Source organism: Gossypium hirsutum, chromosome D09, assembly GCF_007990345.1.
Source record: "Gossypium hirsutum isolate 1008001.06 chromosome D09, Gossypium_hirsutum_v2.1, whole genome shotgun sequence".
Classification (NCBI taxonomy): domain Eukaryota; kingdom Viridiplantae; phylum Streptophyta; class Magnoliopsida; order Malvales; family Malvaceae; genus Gossypium; species Gossypium hirsutum.
Window position 1 is genome coordinate 28,544,387 of NC_053445.1, and position 19,046 is coordinate 28,563,432.

A 19,046-nucleotide genomic window follows, 5' to 3' on the forward strand; every position below is an offset into this window, starting at 1 on the left:
GCTAGGGAGTATCACACCACCCGGCAATCCTATAAGGTTTTTTTGAAATGTTAAAGTGTAATTTGTATCATATTAGTGGCATATATATTAAGTCTCATGAAGAATTTAAAGAATGTAACGTCAATGGCATGTACTTAGAGCATCAACGTGTATAAATATGCTTATTTCTTATTAAAGTAGTACTTGAAAACTTGGTCATGGTATAGTAGTTGAGTGCTTAATAAATTAGTTAAATTTTAAAAAAATGCAAAAATTGTAAATAGTTTTAGTACCATCTAGGTGGCAGCTTAACAAAATTAGTACTAACTACATTATCACTTGAGTGGTGGCTTGAGTCACCTAGTGGCTCCTTAGCAAATAATAATAATAATAATAACTCCAGTATCGCCTAGGCGAGAGCTGTTGCTGCTTGGGCTGCAACTTAACATATTGTTATTCTTTTTGGTTATACTTAATTTCTTATAAATTCCTTAAAGATTTAAGGTTATTAAGTAACCTTTAAAAAAGTAACTTTCCTATATTTTATAGATTACCTAATTCTTTTGTATTAATTAGCACGATAAGATTTTTTTTAAATTTTGTTTTGGAAGCATAAAACTCATTTTGAATAGAATTTAAATATTTTTCTATAAATTTACAAAAAAAAATGTTTTATCACTTTATTTTCTTAAATAAAGTATTAGAGAAAATAAAGTATTACTTTTGCTCTAAAAATGTTCCATTAACGTCTCACGTTCGTACTGGCTATCAGGACAGACGAGGGGCATTACACTTGGAGGTTCTAGAATTGTCGCTATAGCTCTAAAAATTATTGAGAGTTAGCATTCTGGTTTTGGGTTGTGTAAGTTTGATTTTGCTATTGGTGATTAGGGTATGTTTCATATTACCTCTATTGATATGGGTATGGTGGGGCATAATGATTATAAAGGTCATAGTAATAAGTCCTAAGATTTTGGTTTGTTTGGGTTTGATTAACATTTTGAGCTTGGTTTCGAGTTTGATCAATAGAGATATTTGCCTCTAGGTTTTCCATAAAAAAAATATCACAATGGGAGTGAGTCCATATTCACCGCACAAATTGTTGATGATAAATCCAATTGGGAGGAGAAAAAAGATGAGGATGGGTGGTTCACCTAGCTCGAAGCAAGGTGGAGAGCCATCGAAGATGCTAGTCAAAGAAAAAAAAGGATAGGATCGAGGGAGAAGATAAAGGGAAGATGATGTATTAGGTATGAGAGAGAAAGTGTGTGTATGTGTCCTTGTCATATGGGAGCTTTGAGCTTTATATATCCTTAGTTTCAATCTTGATGCACCATGTGTTGGCTCTTACAAGTGAATCAGATAAATTGCCACTATAAACTTAAGATGATGATTGAAAATGTTTTTAAGATGATGATTGAAAATGTTTTTAATCATCTTGAATGGAATATGATAGTTGAAATTGAAACTAACTATTAATAAGTAGGACTCTTATAAGTGCTAAATTAAGGAATATTTCTGAGGTGTGTACGATGGGTTTACTAAACTTACCACTTTAGTTCTAAAAGTTAGGGAATAGCATATCAACAAATTCAATTCCATCAATCCATCTTTTCTTTAATCTTGTGTTTTTCTTATTTTATTTTAATTCTTTTTTCTTGAATTAATGGACTAACTTTTGAAAACTTTTAGATTTTAGAATAGTTTAAATCCTAACTAAGATTTGATCTTATCCATTCGAAATTTCTTCCATTCAATTAATTTAATATTCAAATCCAAGATCCTTCGTCATATATCATCAATAGTATAGTGGATAATAATATACATATGCTTACAATGTAGAACAATTATATTAAAAATTGAATGGTTGGTATTTACAAAAAAAAAAACTGAACAGTCGGAATTTTTCAATTCCATCTTTAATTAAATTAAATAATCAAAAATTAAATTTGAATAAATATTAAATGTAACAAATATTTAAATAAAAATATACACCAATCCCATGGTTAATACTTAAGCACAAGGAGGATGGGATTCTAATTTCATTATTTGCAGAAGGTTTGAAATTTAAAATATGAAATTATTAATACACAATTATTATTTATAAAATAAATAAATATTTTTCAAATTTTGTATATGTTACAAAATCAAATAAATCTTTGTTTTCATTCAACTGAATTATTCAATTTTTATTCACCTATCTACAATGAGTATTTGTGAGATAAAAAAATACTATAAATATTTTTGCTAATTGATAGTTTTTGTACAAAATGAAAATTAATGGGCCGAACAAGCTTCAGCTCTTACTACAAGAGAAGACTAGCATGAAAATTTTCTTCATCTCCTACCTCACTACAAAAAGATGCTACTCAAAAGATTACCAAATAACTACCTACATACCCTAATGAAAATGTTAGAAGTCTAAGAACTATATTACAGTTGAGGTAGTGGATCTCGTAGTGTAGGATAACACTTGTATATAATGGGGTATAGTGTATAAAAAAAAAAAGTGAAATTGGTAGTAGAACCTGTGGCTTAATCCTGTAGTAAAAATTGGAAGGCTGGATTCTCAGTAAGTTCTGCAGCAGGTTTTACCTCGGCGAATTCTTTTACTGTCATAGAACCAATAATGTCCTCCACTGAGAATGGAAAGCTACATTCAAAGAGGAAGCCATTAACCTTTCAATATTAGAGGAACTAAAAAGCAACTTTAGTTTTCCAACTCTTACCTGATATCATCTTCCAACAGAAAGGTACTGCCACCATCATCTGCGGAACCATCTGATAATAGATGTTTCATGCTGGAAATTACCTATACAATTGAAGAGGTAAAAAAAAAAAAAAAGGAAGGTCGTCCCTTTGTTGATAAAACTTTGTACTACCATTTAATTTTGGTGTGACTTACATCTGGTGAAACACTTGGAGCGTTGTTGCTGTCATCCCTAAAAAGTGCACATATTCGGTAAAGTTGTTGAACGCTCAGAACCTGGAGAAGGACATATGCTTCATCATTAAATGAATCACATAGTTTTGAAATTCTGAAGAATTTCATAATACAAGCAAAGGATTTCCATGGTGAAAACAGAAAGCAAAGGATTGCTTGTATCATGTTTCACTTCCAGGAGGACCATGTTCAAATACCACAAATACATTTCTTATTGATTTTCTAATGGGTATGTTGTATGAAACCATATTTTCACCATCCCCATCATCTGAGGGATGGTTGAAGGAAGAAAGAAAAAGAGACTTACAGGACAAAGTTCATTTGTGATTTCATTGTAAGTTATGCTGGATTTTTCTTGCAAAACCTGACAAGACAAGAACAGTTGTTTAAAGGAGAAATGAAAGATATCAGAATAACTAAAACATGAAACAAAGAGCAAGAAATAGTGATTAGTTCATTGCATTCTGTTTTATACTCAAGCTAAAACCAAAATTTGACAGCATTTATAAAGACCTTGCAAAAAAACTGATAAGAACAAAATCACATTTCTTTGAAGAAAAAAACTAAAAAGTTAAGGTTAGCAGATCCTAGTTTATCAAGCCTTGAAATTCAAGAAAAGATCATATGTTTTCAATTCCACAACATACCAACCCTAAAAAGTATATTTTAACATAAAAAAGAGACCGAGGCCAGTTTATACACTTCAAAAGCCACAACTGCGACTAAATATTACAAAAACAAAGTAGCATGATTTTTATCGAGGAAAGAAAAAAAGTAGTGCATATAGCTTGCACTGCGTCATCCGTTTCAAGCTTACCAGGCACACACAATTTAGATTGTTGAGAATCTTTGATTATTTGATAGTATTGAATCACATGACTTTAGAGAATACAGCTGATTTTTAGGGATTTTATTTAGAGATAATTTTTCTTTAATAGATTCAATACTTCATGCATATATAGCTGTACATATTTCTAAGAAATACATACGATTTTTTCCTCGATACATTAGAGTATTCATCTTTAATTTCATAATGATATCAGTTTTTTTATCCGACTTTTTGGGATTTTTTTTCTTCATTTTAAATTTTGTTCCAAAAAAACCATAGAAAACACAAAATTGGTACTTTCCATCTAGTCTTATTTTTCTCTCACCGCACCTACCATTGGAGTCGGAATCCATTCGTTGACAAAACCCCAGAATCCAGTGACCAGAAGACCTTTGCGTAGGCCTCACGTGCTGTCGCAAGCTTCTGCATCTTTGTTTCACGAGCCGCGCGTGGCCTTCACCTGCTGCCTCCGTGTTTTTTTCGACGCCGACGCTGTGCTCTCTACTCCCTTCCAGTCATTCTCCTCTAAGTGGAGGTGTTTTTTGGCTATTTTTTTTAGATCTCTTTTGTGTTTTTTTGTGTGTGTTTTTTCCCCTAATTTTCCAAGCAGCTTTTTTGAGTATTAGTTGTTATTTTTCTAGCATTATGTCTAAGGACGAGAAGCTCATAATTCCAACCGATAGTCCCTCATTGCAAATTAGTCCTATAAAGCTTGATGAATATAATTACCTTGCTTGGTCAATGTCTTACTTGTTGTTTATCAAGGCTCATGGCTTGCAGGGATACATCACCAGTATAACATCGAAACCTGAACTCACTGATTTAACATTTAGTCAGTGAGATTCAATGAACTTTCTTATTATGGCATGGCTTATCAACTCTATGTAACCCAATATTTTCCAAACTTATTTGTTGCTTGATACTGTAAAAAAATAAAATTAAAATGTTGCTGCTCTCACCTATTCTTGTATTGGGAATGATGCATAAATTTTTTTAGATTCGTAATAAGGTCCATGGTACAAAACATAGGAAGCTAACAATTTCTCAATATTTTGCTGAATTAAGTGGGTTGTGGCAAGAACTTGTTTATTATCAAGATTTTCAAGTGTCTTGTACCAATGATGTTGAAAATTTTCAAAAGATGGTAGAAAAGGAGCACGTTTTTTATTTCTTGGCTGGGTTGAATACTGGGTATGGTTAGATTTGGGTTCAAGTTCTTAGCAAAACTTCATTCCCTTCTCTCCATGAGGCATACTCCTATATACAAAAAGAGGAGAGCTGTTGTGTTGTTATGCTCTATAATCCACCTATTGAGAAAACTGGTCTCATTGTTAACCAAGATGGTCCATCGGATGGTAAGTCTGAAAAGGATCACTTGACGTGTAACTACTGTGGTAAGCCTCGGCACACTAAAGATCTGTGCCAGAAGTTGCATGGTCACCCCACTCAAAGTCGTGGTGGAAAATGATGGGGTAATTCTCAGCCTCAGGCAAATTTGCCAGACTCTGTGACAGCAAAGGACAAGTCCATTTCTGTTGGGATTTTTACCTCGGATGAGATTCAACATCTCTGACGCATCTTGTCTTAATTGGACTCTACCTCGATTGTCAAGTCTAATCATACGAAATCAAGTACTATTTTAAATGCTTCATCTACTTCTAAATCTTGAATTATTGATTTCATTGCGAATAGACATGATAGGGTCAAACAAAAGCTTATTTAACTATATTACTTGTCCATCTAAAGATAGTGTGTGAATAGCAGATGGCTCCCTTACCTCCGTCTCTAGAACAAGTTCTGCTGTTTGTACTTCTAATCTCACTTTATCCTTTATCCTTCATGTTCCTAAATTCTCGGTTAATCTTTTATCTGTTATTACTATCACTAAAGCCTTAAATTATAAACTTGAATTCTTTCCCGATCAATGTGTCTTTTAGGACCTCAAGATAGGGAAGACAAATTGGAAGTGGTAAATTGTGTAATAGCTTATATCTTTTGGATCAATCGTCCAATATGTCTCAAGCCTTATTTTCATACAATAAAGATGTCAACCAGGAGATAATTCAATGGCATAGGCAGTTAGGACATCCATCATTTACTGTTCTTTACCAAGATGTTTCTTACTTTGTTTTTAATAATTCAGTTAGACTCTTTAGTTTGTAATGCCTATAAGTTTGCTAAGCATACAAGAAACAATTATCCTTTATGTAATAATAAAAGTACTGTTCCTTTTGATATTATTCATTCAAATGTTTGGAGTCGTATTTGCCTTACTTTTTTATCTGGTAATCATTGGTTTATTACATTTATTGACTGTTCCACTCGGATGATATAGGCATTTTTATAAAATTCCAAAAGTGATGTTTTCTTATGTTTCCGTTCTTTTCATACATTGATTACTATTCAGTTTGATGCTAAGGTTAAGATTTTGTGAACTGATAATGGAACCGAGAATAACTTTAATTATTATTTAAAATCATATTAGATTTTGCATCAAACCAGTCGTCCAAGTACAAGTGCTCAGAATGGTGTTGTCGAAAGAAAAAATCGACATCTTTTGGAAGTTGCTAGATCACTTATGTTCACTATGAACTTCCCAAAGCCTTATTGGGGATGCCATTTTGGTTGCTACTTATCTCGTTAATTGAATGCCTCTTCGGGTCCTTGATTTTAAAAGTTACATAAAAACCTTAAAGGGCAAGATGGATTACCTAGTTTTACCAAAGGTCTTTGGTTGTGTTTGCTTCGTACACTTTCGACATAGGAGCAAACTGAATCCTCGAGCAGTTAAATATGTTTTCATTGGATACTCTCCCACACAAAAAGGTTACAAATGTTATCATCCGCCATCTAGAAAGTATGTAAATATGAATGTAACATTTCGTGAGGATGAACTCTACTTTTCTTCATCACAACCATCTCTTCAATGGAAGATTATTTAAAATGAAGAGATGGCACCCTGTTCTGTTACCCTTCCGAGGGAGAATTTAGTCCCAACAAAGACTTGGTTCAAGAGAAGACTAGTAGAGGGTAGTTGGATAGGCCTGATTTAAGAACATAGACTAGGAAAAACAAAAAAGCAGATGTCATCATACAATCTACTTTATGCCCTGACTTTCTACTGTCAGGTCAGCCTTCTTTACCTGATTTTGCTATTGATTTAGAATTACCAATAGCCCAACGAAAAAGTATTATAACTTCCACTTTACATCCTATCTCTGACTTTGTCTCTAATGATTCCTTATCTCCATCCTATAGCGTTTTTGCACTGCCTTTGTTCTTTATGTCTATTTCACAGGATTGGAGAGAAGCTATCACTGATTCAAGATGAAAAAAAGCTATGATTGAATAAATGCGAGTTTTAGCAAAAAATGAGATGTGGGAACTAGTTAATTCTCCTGAGGGGCAGAAAATGGTTGGGTGCAAATGAGTGTTTACTACCAAGTATAAGGTTGATGGTTCAATTGAAAGACTCAAAACCAGATTAGTAGCGCAAAGGTTCACTCAGATATATAGAGTGGATTATCAAGAAACATTTGCTCCAGTTGTTAAATTGAACACGATTAAGATCCTTCTATCATATGCAACAAATCTCGACTAGGACTTACATCAATTTGATGTAAAAAATGCCTTCTTACATGAAGACATCAAAGAAGAAGTGTATATGAAAGTTCCTTCAAGATTCGGGGATAAAGATACTCAAGCTATGTAGACTGAAAAAGGCCCTATATGGACTAAAGTAATCTCCCTGAGCTTGGTTTAACAAATTTAGTAAGGTCATAGTGTCGTTTGGCTATCGATAAAGTAATGTTGATCATACCCTCTTTATAAAACATCGTAAGGATAAGATTACTCTCTTTATAGTTTATGTTGATGATATAATTATGACAGGAGATGACAAGGAAGAAATGACCCAACTAAAGAAACAATTGGTTCAAAAATTTGAAACCAAATAAATGGGAAAGTTACAATATTTCCTCGGAATAGAAGTGGCTACATCGAAAGGGAGAATCCTTATTTCCCAAAGAAAATATGTCTTAGATCTTCTGACAGAAACTGGCATGTTAAGTTGCAAACCAGGAAAATCACCTATTGAGTGTAACCACAAGTTACAAGCAAGAATTGATGAAATGGTGGATAAAGGGAAATATCAAAGACTCATCGAACGATTGATTTATCTTACTCATACTTGACCTGATATAGCCTATGCGATTAATTTGATAAGTCAATTTATGCATGATCCTGTAAAACCCATATACGGGTCGGGAAAAGGTATTCTCTTCTCCAAAAATAGTTATCTCAAAATAGAAGTATTTACAGATGCAAATTGGGCTTTCTCTCTTGATGATAGAAGGTCTACAACGGGTTATTGTACTATTGTGGGAGGAAACTTAGTCACTTGGAAGAGAAATAAACAGTGTTGTGACTCGATCAAGTGTATAAGCTAAATATAGGGCCATGGCTCAAGGTGTTTGTGAGCTTTTATGGCTGTAAAAGGTATTGAAAGAGCTAAAGTTGTTGAATGAAAATGGATCAGCTTTGTACTGTGACAACAAAACAGCCATCAGCATAGCTCAAAATCCAGTGTAGCACGATAGAACCAAGCACATCAAAATAGATCATCATTTTATCAAAGAAAAAGTAGCCAGTGGTGCTTAAGTCTATCTTATCTAACATCCAAAACACATTTGGTTGATGTTTTTACTAAAGGGCTCAACTATAAGACTTATCATAATATTTGTTACAAGTTGGACATGCGAGACATTTATACACTAACTTAAGGAGAAATGTTGAGAATATTTGATTACTTGATAGCATTGAATAACATAACTTTAGAGATTACAACTGATTTTTAGGAATTTTATTTAGAGATATTCTTTCCTTAATTGATTCAATGCTTCATGCATATATAGTTGTACATATTTCTAAAAAAAACATACTTTTAAGTGAGTTTTTCCTCAATATATTAGAATATTTAGCTCTAATTTCATCATAGATAAAAAAAATGAAAAGAAAAAAAAATCATTGAACGAGAAAGACACATTCTTACAACCTTTTATGATTGATAGTTCAACTCATTAAAGGGAGATTAGAACCTTAGGACTAGTTAGAGAGAGACTTAAATCTCTTTAGGATATTTTTATAGAAATTTTGCTTAGGGTTTATTAATCTATACATCCATTTATATAATGACCAACCTTTTTACATAAATAGGAAACATATTCTAAAAAGGAAACAAGTTAACTAAAAAAAACAATAAAAAACCTAACGAAAAAATTAAATTGCAATCAAAGCCTTAATTGGGAATTGGAATTAATGGTCTGTCTCCCTTTAGGGTTTGGTACTCATTTATTGAAAGAGCTTTTCCTCAATCTCAAGATAAACTTGGCTAACGGTAACTTGCTCAAGAGTGATTGACATTTGTCTAGTTCTCACAAATCTATCAATCATCACCATAGTTGAGTCAAAAGTAATTTTATTAGATAAATCTACCACTGCCACACAATTATTTCTTCCCATTACCAACAATCGAAATCGATAAAAGTCATGAACCTCCACGAACTCATTCTCATTTATTAGCACCCGTGAATAACCCACTTCAAACTTCTCACCAGCATTAATAAATTTTAAAAAATAACCCTGCAATGCTTTCTCTATCAGCAACTCCCATAAACCCAAGCATGTCTTTGATAATAAAAACTGTGTATTCTTGATGATAAAAGACAAATAATTGAGTCCTTTTATCTCCGATACCCCTTCCACTAGGTAATTCATCAAGTTTAGACCCATTAAACCTTTTAGATTTGGACGTTTATAGGATCATATTTAAAGAAAAGGATGGTTTTTGGATATGAATTTAAAAGAGGTTAATAAGACAAGGAAGTAAACTTGGTTATGATTGCCATCGCTTTTGTCTAGATGAGTTTAGGAGTGTTTGATGCATAGGATAAGAGATATAGGTAGAGACTATAATTGTTTATTTTTTTGTTTAGTTATAGAGTCCACCTTCATATTCTACCATAGAGTTACCAACCTTTTTATTGGCAATCATTTTATCTATTCCTTGCGCATTTGATTGAACACTTGATTTTCATTTCAGTAATAATTTCATCAACATTCCACAACGTACAATCAAACATCTGTCTATCATCACTTGTGTATGCTTGAGCTCCTTGTGTAGTTCTCCCCACCACTCTCCGGCCATTGTTCTGACATTACAGAGGATCATTGGCTTTTATGCCAAATTGTTACGACCTATTGTGGTTAATAGTGGTTGATAGTTCAACTTATCAAAGGGAGACTGAAACTTTAAAAGTCATTAGAGAAAGATTTAGATCTCTTTCAGGCTTATTATTCCATATATCCCTTTAAATAAGGGTTGATCTTATTACATGAATAGAAAGGAAATAAATTAACTGAGGCAAATTGAAGGAAAGAAATAAAATCACAATTTAAACCTTAATTAAAGAATCAAAATTAATGGTGTAACAACCCGTTTTTAGTGAAAAAGCAATAGCTTCGGAACCACAATTTTGACGAGTAAATTATTATTTTATTATTTTAATGTTTACGGGAATATATTAAGGTCGTGTTAAAATTTCATTAAGAAATTTTGATGTTTACATGATTAATTATATAAAAAGGACAAAATCGTAAAATGGATAAAAGTTTAGCTCTATTAGCTAAAGGGATCTAAAGGCTATGAAATCTTAAACTAAATGACTTAAATGGTAAATAAATCATTTAATGAATTAGTGGATGTACATGGCATGATTTTATTAAAATTTTGTTAGTTTTTAAGTAATTAAAGTTAAAACAAAAGAAAAGAAAAGAAAATAGGTATCATCTTTTATTTTCATAAACCTAAACTGATTTTGAGAGAATGAAACCTCCATGAATGAGTGTTTGGTTCAGCAAGCTTCCTTATAGTGCATGGTATGTGTTTTTCATTCTGTTTTTAATGATTTTTATGTTTTTGAGTTCGTTATAATTAAATTTAGCTAACCTGGGAGTTAATTTGTAAAACTGTTAAAGGTTGAGGTTTATGTCATGAATGTTTTTGAGTAAATTTTGATGTTAAATTATAGATTATGCATCCTTGTTGAAAAATAAACAAATTTCGTTAAGTGAATTTTGATGAAAATGACAATTAAGGATAAACTTGTTAAAATGTGAAACTATAGGTTTTATTGTGAAATGATGGTAATTATAAGTTGTTTCAAGGTCCTTTGTATATGTGGTTAAATTGGATTTAAGTTAAAATGGTTAAATTACAATATATGAACTTAAGGATTAAATTGTAAAAATTTAAAATATTAGAAACAAATTGATAATTTTGCATAAACATAAGTTATGGATGAAATTGAATATTAGAAGTACTAAATTGATTGAAATTACTTATCTAGATCAAGATAAGTCACGTAAGAACCTAGATCAAGGCAAAGCAAAAGCTTCGGATTAGCTTGATTTAACTTCTATGCCCCTAGTCGTCGAAGTAAATTCGTATAAATAGTTATCGTATTAATGCTATTTAAATTGTAAGTTATTATTTTATTTATAATGTGAATTGATCGATGTATAAACAAATCAATACTATGACGGTTTGCGACTCCCGATTGAACCTTATGAATTCGTAGGATACAAATGATATATCATTAGAGATTTCATGTAGCTTACATTCCGACCCACAGCTCGTATGAGCAGACCCATTTCACAACTCGTGTGAGCAATAATGTAAAGGAAAAATTACGGTTATATATGTAAGGGCACATTTCATGTGAGCTTTCTCGAGTATCCGATGATATCCTAGATAGTTCAATGAGCAAGAAAAATGATTGAAATGGTAAGTATTCAAATGGAAGCAAGCATGACCTTATGAAAAGAATGCATGAACTAATTGATGTATTCTATATGGAAAATGACTTATATTATGGTTGGTTCATTTGATTTATGTGCAAGTGTGCTAACTTGTGTATTGATTGTGATGTATAAGCTTACGACAAGCTTATAATTTGAGTTATAGTATGCTTATGTTTTAATTTATACGAACTTTCTAAGCATTAATTGCTTATATAGTTTCTTTCCTATGTTTTATAGATTATCGAAAGTTCTAATTGGTTGAAAGCTCGTCGGATATCTATTACACTATCCAGCAAATATATCGGTAGTTTTTGAATGTTTTGGCCAAGGTTTATAATGACATGTATAAGGTGAATTGTAATGGCATTTTGTTAAATGTTTAGTTGGTGATTTGGCATGTATAAGTTTTTGAATGTATAAGTTGTCATTTTGGTTATCTTATGATGTATGTTTTGAATGACTTCTATGGTATGTTTTGAATTGGTATGATTATGGTAAAGTTATGGCATGTTTTGGAAAATATTTAACTAGTAATTGATTATAGAAATGTGGTAAAATTGATATGTTTAGGTAAAAGTTATTGAATGCTGTTGAGTTACCTTTGAATGACATATTGGTTAGTTGAATTAGGGTCCTGGAATGACATATAAATATATATGTTTAGGTAGGATTTTGGTGCCTTGAAAGTGTGCACATATGATCCAAACGTTTATGCATGAAATGGTGTTGGAAAGGGATTGATTTTAGGTAAATTTAGGTTCACACAACCTGAGACATGGGCGTGTGTCATCTGATGATTTCTTAAGTTGCAAGTCAGTGAGTTACACGGCCTGGCACACGAGCATGTGTCTCAGCTGTGTGAGCCACACTGCTGTGTGACCCCTGTTTCCATATTTTTGTGACTTTTTCTTAAACTTTCCAAATGATTTAAAATTGGTCATGAATCATTTATAAGGTATTTATAGGACCTCGAGGGCTCAATTTAGGGACGATAAGTATGTATATGATTCGTTTATGATTTGTTTATGTTATGGAATGAAGTTAAGTTTAAATAACTTCTATTGTACGGTAATACTCCGTAACCCTAATCCAGCGATGGCTAAGGGGTTCAAGGTGTTACAAATGGTGTTTTTCTTTCTAGGGTTTGGGCCATAATACAAGTACTACATTAGACCACAAGAGTATAAATTAGTAACTCCACAAATTCTAACCTAGTAAATGAATAGAAGAAACATACCAAGAAAGCAACAGCTTGCCTTGTGTGTTTGAGTTCACCCCATGATGATCCTGCATACTGTAATTAGAGGAATCATCAAACACCAATTTTTAACAAGGAATTGAAATTCAATAAGGTGATACAAGCCTAAAACTAAAATAAGAAAAGGAAAACTTTTCATTGAATGTGACAATGCGACCAACAACAGCTTTAGTGATTAAAGAAATTACCTCTTCTGTCACTTGGGCACACCATAGTTCCAGTTCAGCTAAGCCATACTTCACATACTGCCCATTGCTAAATGTGCAGCACTCTCTACGAACAAGAAAGCTGTAGCAGAAAATATTAACTTTCATTTTTTGTAATATATTCTTAATATTATGTTAGGAATAGAAAGATAAAATAGTGATATACCTATTAAAGAGCTGTGTATTTATATATGCAAATATTTGAATGAAAATCTTCTGAATAAGTGTTGGGGGCACCTGAAAAGAATCTGTAACCATAAGTTCAAGGTTCATTAAAATGATGGCACTACTCCACTTTAATATCATTAAGACAACAAATTACATACAAAATTTTCTTTTAATGTGCTCAGATGCTTGTTCAGGGATTCAATAATTCTTTGCCAATGACAAGCGGGAGAGCTATCGACTTTTTCTGACTCTTCGAACGTTTTAAAAGCAGTTCCCTTTGATGCCCTAGGTACCTGACATGTAGGGTAATGCATTAACATTCTAGAAGTTCAAACATAGAGCACTATAGAAGCTGGGGAGATGATTTAAAAAATAAGCCTCACAATGGTTTCTCATGTATATAGAAATTAACAGAAGTTTGAAAGTAAATCAAATAAATCAATGGAGAGATTCTGCATGGCTCCTTATACCTGGATGCAACAAGAAAGAAGCAATGACAAGTCCTTTTTCAAGTTGTCTCTAATGATTCCATAGATTTTTTCTACATATGCTGTGAGCTGCTGCTTGAAAAGTAGAGCTGGATACTTGGCCTCAACCTGGCGTACTACACCAACTGCTTGATTTGCAGAAGATGAACGAAAACTCTGAAAAGAAACAACACCTTATCAGATAATTTTCCTAGAATCATTCAACACTACATTCACAAAATAAAATATCCAAAGGATTTTGAAATATGAAGTAGATTTTTTCTTTCTTTCCTCTTCTGGGATCTTTTCAACAAGTGTTCAGAAATATCATGCAAACAATTAACAGACATTGTAAGTGAATTATCCGAGTACTTGGGTCATCCTTGAAAAAAATGATGTTGGAGCAGGAGGCTTCTGTGCTGCAGCAGAGGATTTCAAACTACTTTGAAGCAAAAACAACAAAGCAGATGTGTTCGACAGCCAATAAGCCATGTGATCATTGTCATCTTGTTTCTGCAGAACATCAAACCAGATCATGAATGTCATATTTGATTTATTTATCTAAGTCCCTAGCAAAAAGAGTAATTCAACATTCATTCCCAGTCTCTGAATACGACTATAGTACAGTGATATCATAGGTATCAGCAAGAAAATGGTAGTTAATATTGATGAAAAAGATGGGCTTTGTGTGATAAATAAGTTACCTCTAGTGAAGAGCCAATCATCTGAATAAGATTATCAAATGCACTTGTCCTTTCAGCTTCTAATGTTCTCCAGTGAACAAGGCATTTGTATATTGTAAATGCTGCAACAGGCTTTTCTTGGCTGAATCCAAGATTCTGTGTGGTACATTTTATTAGAGAATCAACACCCTCTTGTGCCTAGGCATACGACAAAAATTAATCCCAAAAAACTTTGACCCAATACAAGTTGAAAAAAACGCAAAAGTAGAAATCCATATCATTTGAGTTCATACTTGTGGCAATTCAATCTTAGATCTCCTCATTCTGCTATCTTCTCTACCAAACCTTTTTGATGGACCAGAATTCAATTGAGCCTGTCAAAAAGAGCTTTCTATCTCAGGTTCAAACCAACGATGCTGATATAACTGATACACTGAAGTTAAAAGCTAATCATAGAGTCTCTTCATTCTTCACTTACATGATTACCATTTTGCAAAGGCTGCAATGTGAAAAAAAGACCAACAATGAAAAATAAGGAAAATGAAAGTAATCACAACCAACAAACCAACTGAAGAAAGATAAGAACATGTTTAAACATAGCTTACTGTAGATGACGCAAATGACGATTCTGGTGACATTTTCCTACTAGGTGCACTCAGCAATGCTTTCTGTCTCAAAATCTTGTCCTCAGTTTCCATGTCTGAGATCTTTTCTTCTAACCTGTTAAATATAGATAATTATTTGAATGGAAGAAAAGGAACAATTCAATTGACTAAACAGTCATACTATCATAAACATCAAACATCTATTACCACAACATAAAATAGGGATAAAACCTTTGCATTGCAGTTTTCAGCTCAATTATCTTCATCTCAGCCTCCGAAGCCTGCTTTAGCCGCTCTTCACTAAGCTTGTTTGTTTCTTCAATTTTCTTTTCTAATGAAGTTACCAGAGCCTGAAATGGCATTTTGGCGAAATTTTTTTCAAGAAACATAAATGAAATATCACTAAATTTAAAATGACATTAAGCAAGCCTTCTGTCCAAGTAAGGTCCTATTCAGAATTAATAACCATCTAACAATACCTTAAGCTGTTCATTTTCAGCAGTAAGCTTAACCATAAATTCATTATCAATTACTGGGACCTCCTTAATTATAGGAACTTGTCCAGCAATGTTCTTTGTGCCTCCGCCTTCCTTCATTAGCAACTCTTTTTCACGTTGCATCTTCTTCAACTCCCATGTAAGTTCTTCAACTTGCTTTTCCAGCTTAGTGTTGGCTTCTAGGAGGGCACCAGTTTCCTTGGCAGCCTGCAGACAAGCAAGGAGAATCAACTGCAACAATCATGCACAGACTATCACCTTATGAGTGAACCTATGAGAACATCACATCAAACAGGTGAAAACAATCAAAACCTATAAAGGAAGCTCTTGATCATCCAGAATGGAAGCAGTTTTAGAGGAGATGAATGCACTGAAAAAGAGCTGCACTTCAGAGATAGTTGACTTACCAAGAGACAACAAGACCGGGGATGTAAGTGGGTATTTACTATTAAATGCAAGGATAGTGAGAGTGTAGTCAGTCGTGAGGTACAAGGCAAGACTTGTTACAAAAGGGTTCACAAAAAACCATGGAACTGATTACCAATAAACATTGCCTGCAGTGGCTAAGGTGAACTACATCCGTGTATTACCCTCACAAGTTGTGAATTCAAGCTGGCCATTACACCAATTAGATGTAAAGAATGCATTATTAAATGGTGATCTAGAAGAAGTGTTTATGGATAGACCACCTGGTTTTGAAGGTAACTTTTATAGTTAAAATGTGTGTAGAATAAAAAAAATCTTTTTATGGCTTGAGACAATCTCTTAGAACTAGATTTAAATGTTTTGGGAGAACTGTGAAGATTCCTGGGTGTTCTAAGAGTCAAAACTGATCACACCATGTTTTATAAGCAGTCAAATGAAGGTAAAGTTGCTAATCTAATAATCTATGCGGACGACATAATTGTGATAGGAGATTATGGTGTTGAAGGATTAAATAAGGTATCAGCTAATGCCTTTGAAATCAAAGACCTAGGTGCTTTGAAGTATTTTCTGTATTTTTGTTTCCAAGGGAAAGTATGTCCTTGGTGAAACAGGTTTTTTTAGGGTGTAAAGCTGCTGAGATGCCTATTAAACCTAATCTGCAACAAGAACCGGTCAAGAATGAGGAAGTACTGAATAAAGATCAAGTTCAAAGACTTTTTCAGAAGTTAATTACTTGTCACATGCATGTCTAGATTTAGTTGTTAGTACTGTAAACAAGTTCATTTGATGCAAAGTATGTCTTCATCTGCAATTCCCATAGGTGGGGAAACTCATTCTCTTCAAAAAACCCAACGCAAACGTAATAAACCAATTTTCTTGAATGGTCTCAATTGGTTAAGTTCATAATTCGAGGCAAAGGAAAAATTGGTTACTTGCAAGATGAAAAGGTAAAACCAAATGAAGGAGAAGTAGGTTACTCAACTTGGGAATCAAAGAAGTCAATGGTCACATCATGGTTAATTAATTCCATGGAACCCAAGATTGGCCACACTTATGTATTCTACAAGACAGCAAAGGAGATATAGGACATGTCCAATGATATGTAGAAGTTAGAAAGCTAGAAAGGTGTGATGTTAGAAACGAAAACGGAAACAGAGAGGCTAAGAAAGCCTCTTAGAAGTGAAATTGAAATCAAAGACCTTGGGTATTAAGATACCTTTTAGGAATGGAAGTGGCAAGAAGCAATAGTGATATTTTTATCTCTCAAAGAAATTATACTTTGGATCTTTTAAGGAAACTGGAATGCTTGGTTGCAAGCCAGCTAAGACACCCATAGTTGTGAATATGAAGCTTGGAGAAGCAAGCAATGGAATTCCAGTAGATATGGGAGATATCAACCTCTAGTGGGAATAATGATTTATTTATCACACACCAGGCCAGATATCACATTTGCTGCAAGTGTAGTCAGCCAATACATGCATTCTCCATGCGAAGAGCATCTTGAAGTAGTCAATCAAATCATACGGTATCTAAAATTTACTCCAGGTAAAGGCTTGTTCTTTAAGAAAAATGAGGAGTCAAGTGTGGAGGCACTCACTGATGTAAATTGGGCAGGTTCAATTGAAAGTATGAGGTCCACATCAGATTATTTCACAATGCTTTGGTGGAATTTGGTTACTTGGAGAAGCAAGAAGCAACTGGTTGCAACTCGCAGTAGCGTCGAGGCTGAATTTAGAGCCTTTGCACAGGGACTTGTGAGCTGATTTGGTTAAAGAGGTTAATGGAAGGAAAGGCAGCTGTAAGTATTGCATATAATCCAGTTCAACATGACCGAACAAAGCATGTCGAGATAGATCACCATTTTATCAAAGAAAACATAGAAGATGGGGTAGTTTGCTTCACTAACTTAGCCTAAGATGTATACTATAAATATGTATCATTTTTCCTCATTGAAGTTAGAAAGCAAAAAATAACATTAGTATTGACATGGCAATGGAGTACATTAGTCAAAGCTATCATTTATTGAGAACTTGTTGAAGCAAAAATTGAGAAAATGCCCATGCAAGACATCATGAGGTTAAACTAATTCAAGAATAGAGAAATGAAAAATCACCATTCTTATATTCCGTAATTCTCTACGTGCAAGTTTTCCTCTCCAAGCACATTGTGTGGTGATTGCTGCTTTCTTTAACCTCAAGTAATGATGGCTGGCTAAGAATCGGCGACATTGACTCTGTTACAGACATGAAATCAAATGATATCAGTATGTTGATAATGATATACAACTATAACAAAAGTAGAAACCAGACATTGCAGAAACAAAAAACAGCATTAGTAGTATTTCTTTTGTTGAACTAACCAGCGTCAATATTTATTGCAACACAACTAAGATAACACTTCATTGAAGATAAATCAGATTTCTTAGAAAGAATGAGTAAAACCTGAGCTATTAGTATTTCATTAATTGAAAGAAATTTTATCTTTACCTGAATTACTGTTACAGCTCTCATCTGCTTCCTCAATAGAAGTTTATCACGAGCAATCATCCCACGGATACCCGCTTGGATGGTAACAGATGAGAAGTACAAATTCTTGTATGCTTTCCTAGCAAGAAACTTGCGTGAATGTTTTTGAATATTCAGACAAGCAGCTGCTCTTCTCATCCTAGCATACTGATGGCGTACCGCTTGTCCTGCAACCAGGTTATAGAAAATAACAGGGAAAATAAATAAGTCACTGGATACAGGGCAGCAATTATAACTAATGATACTATCACAAATGCACAATGTGAAATGCTTATTACCTCTACAGAAGGCTTGAAGTTTTATGGAAGATAACCGCAACAAGTTAAAGTGTCTGCGACTCAAATATGCACGAACTTTTCTCTGTATAACAATTGCTGATACTCCTAAAACCGCACCTCGACGTGCATCTAGTTCAGCCAACTGACCCGCCCTCAGAAAAACTTTTGTTTTACCAACCTGCAACAGCAGCAAACCTGTAAGCCATAGTATTAAGCGGTGGAAGAGCATCGCGGAAGCAATAATAGCAAAATGCAATATATGCAAAAACTGATATGATTAACCAGCCAACAAGAGATGTGACATGCATGATATTCAAGAAC

General features: G+C 33.5%; 1 protein-coding gene across 1 annotated transcript in view; it reads right to left on the reverse strand.

The window, feature by feature from the left end:
• Window positions 1-2,141: 2,141 nt before the first annotated feature.
• LOC107891970 (myosin-8) overlaps window positions 2,142-19,046 on the reverse strand; it is a 33,666-nt gene continuing 16,761 nt past the window's right edge. Inside the window, exons 20-38 of the mRNA XM_016816903.2 lie at window positions 18,726-18,903; window positions 18,409-18,614; window positions 18,036-18,155; window positions 15,479-15,703; window positions 15,231-15,349; window positions 15,000-15,114; window positions 14,873-14,893; window positions 14,688-14,768; window positions 14,416-14,592; window positions 14,084-14,224; window positions 13,715-13,888; window positions 13,403-13,537; window positions 13,243-13,313; window positions 13,059-13,158; window positions 12,850-12,906; window positions 3,231-3,287; window positions 2,885-2,965; window positions 2,709-2,791; window positions 2,142-2,632 (exon numbers count right to left, since the gene is read on the reverse strand). Of these exons, the coding sequence (XP_016672392.2) occupies window positions 2,515-2,632; window positions 2,709-2,791; window positions 2,885-2,965; window positions 3,231-3,287; window positions 12,850-12,906; window positions 13,059-13,158; window positions 13,243-13,313; window positions 13,403-13,537; window positions 13,715-13,888; window positions 14,084-14,224; window positions 14,416-14,592; window positions 14,688-14,768; window positions 14,873-14,893; window positions 15,000-15,114; window positions 15,231-15,349; window positions 15,479-15,703; window positions 18,036-18,155; window positions 18,409-18,614; window positions 18,726-18,903 (2,259 nt within the window). The 3' untranslated portion in view covers window positions 2,142-2,514. The remainder of the gene's footprint in view (window positions 2,633-2,708; window positions 2,792-2,884; window positions 2,966-3,230; window positions 3,288-12,849; window positions 12,907-13,058; window positions 13,159-13,242; window positions 13,314-13,402; window positions 13,538-13,714; window positions 13,889-14,083; window positions 14,225-14,415; window positions 14,593-14,687; window positions 14,769-14,872; window positions 14,894-14,999; window positions 15,115-15,230; window positions 15,350-15,478; window positions 15,704-18,035; window positions 18,156-18,408; window positions 18,615-18,725; window positions 18,904-19,046) is intronic.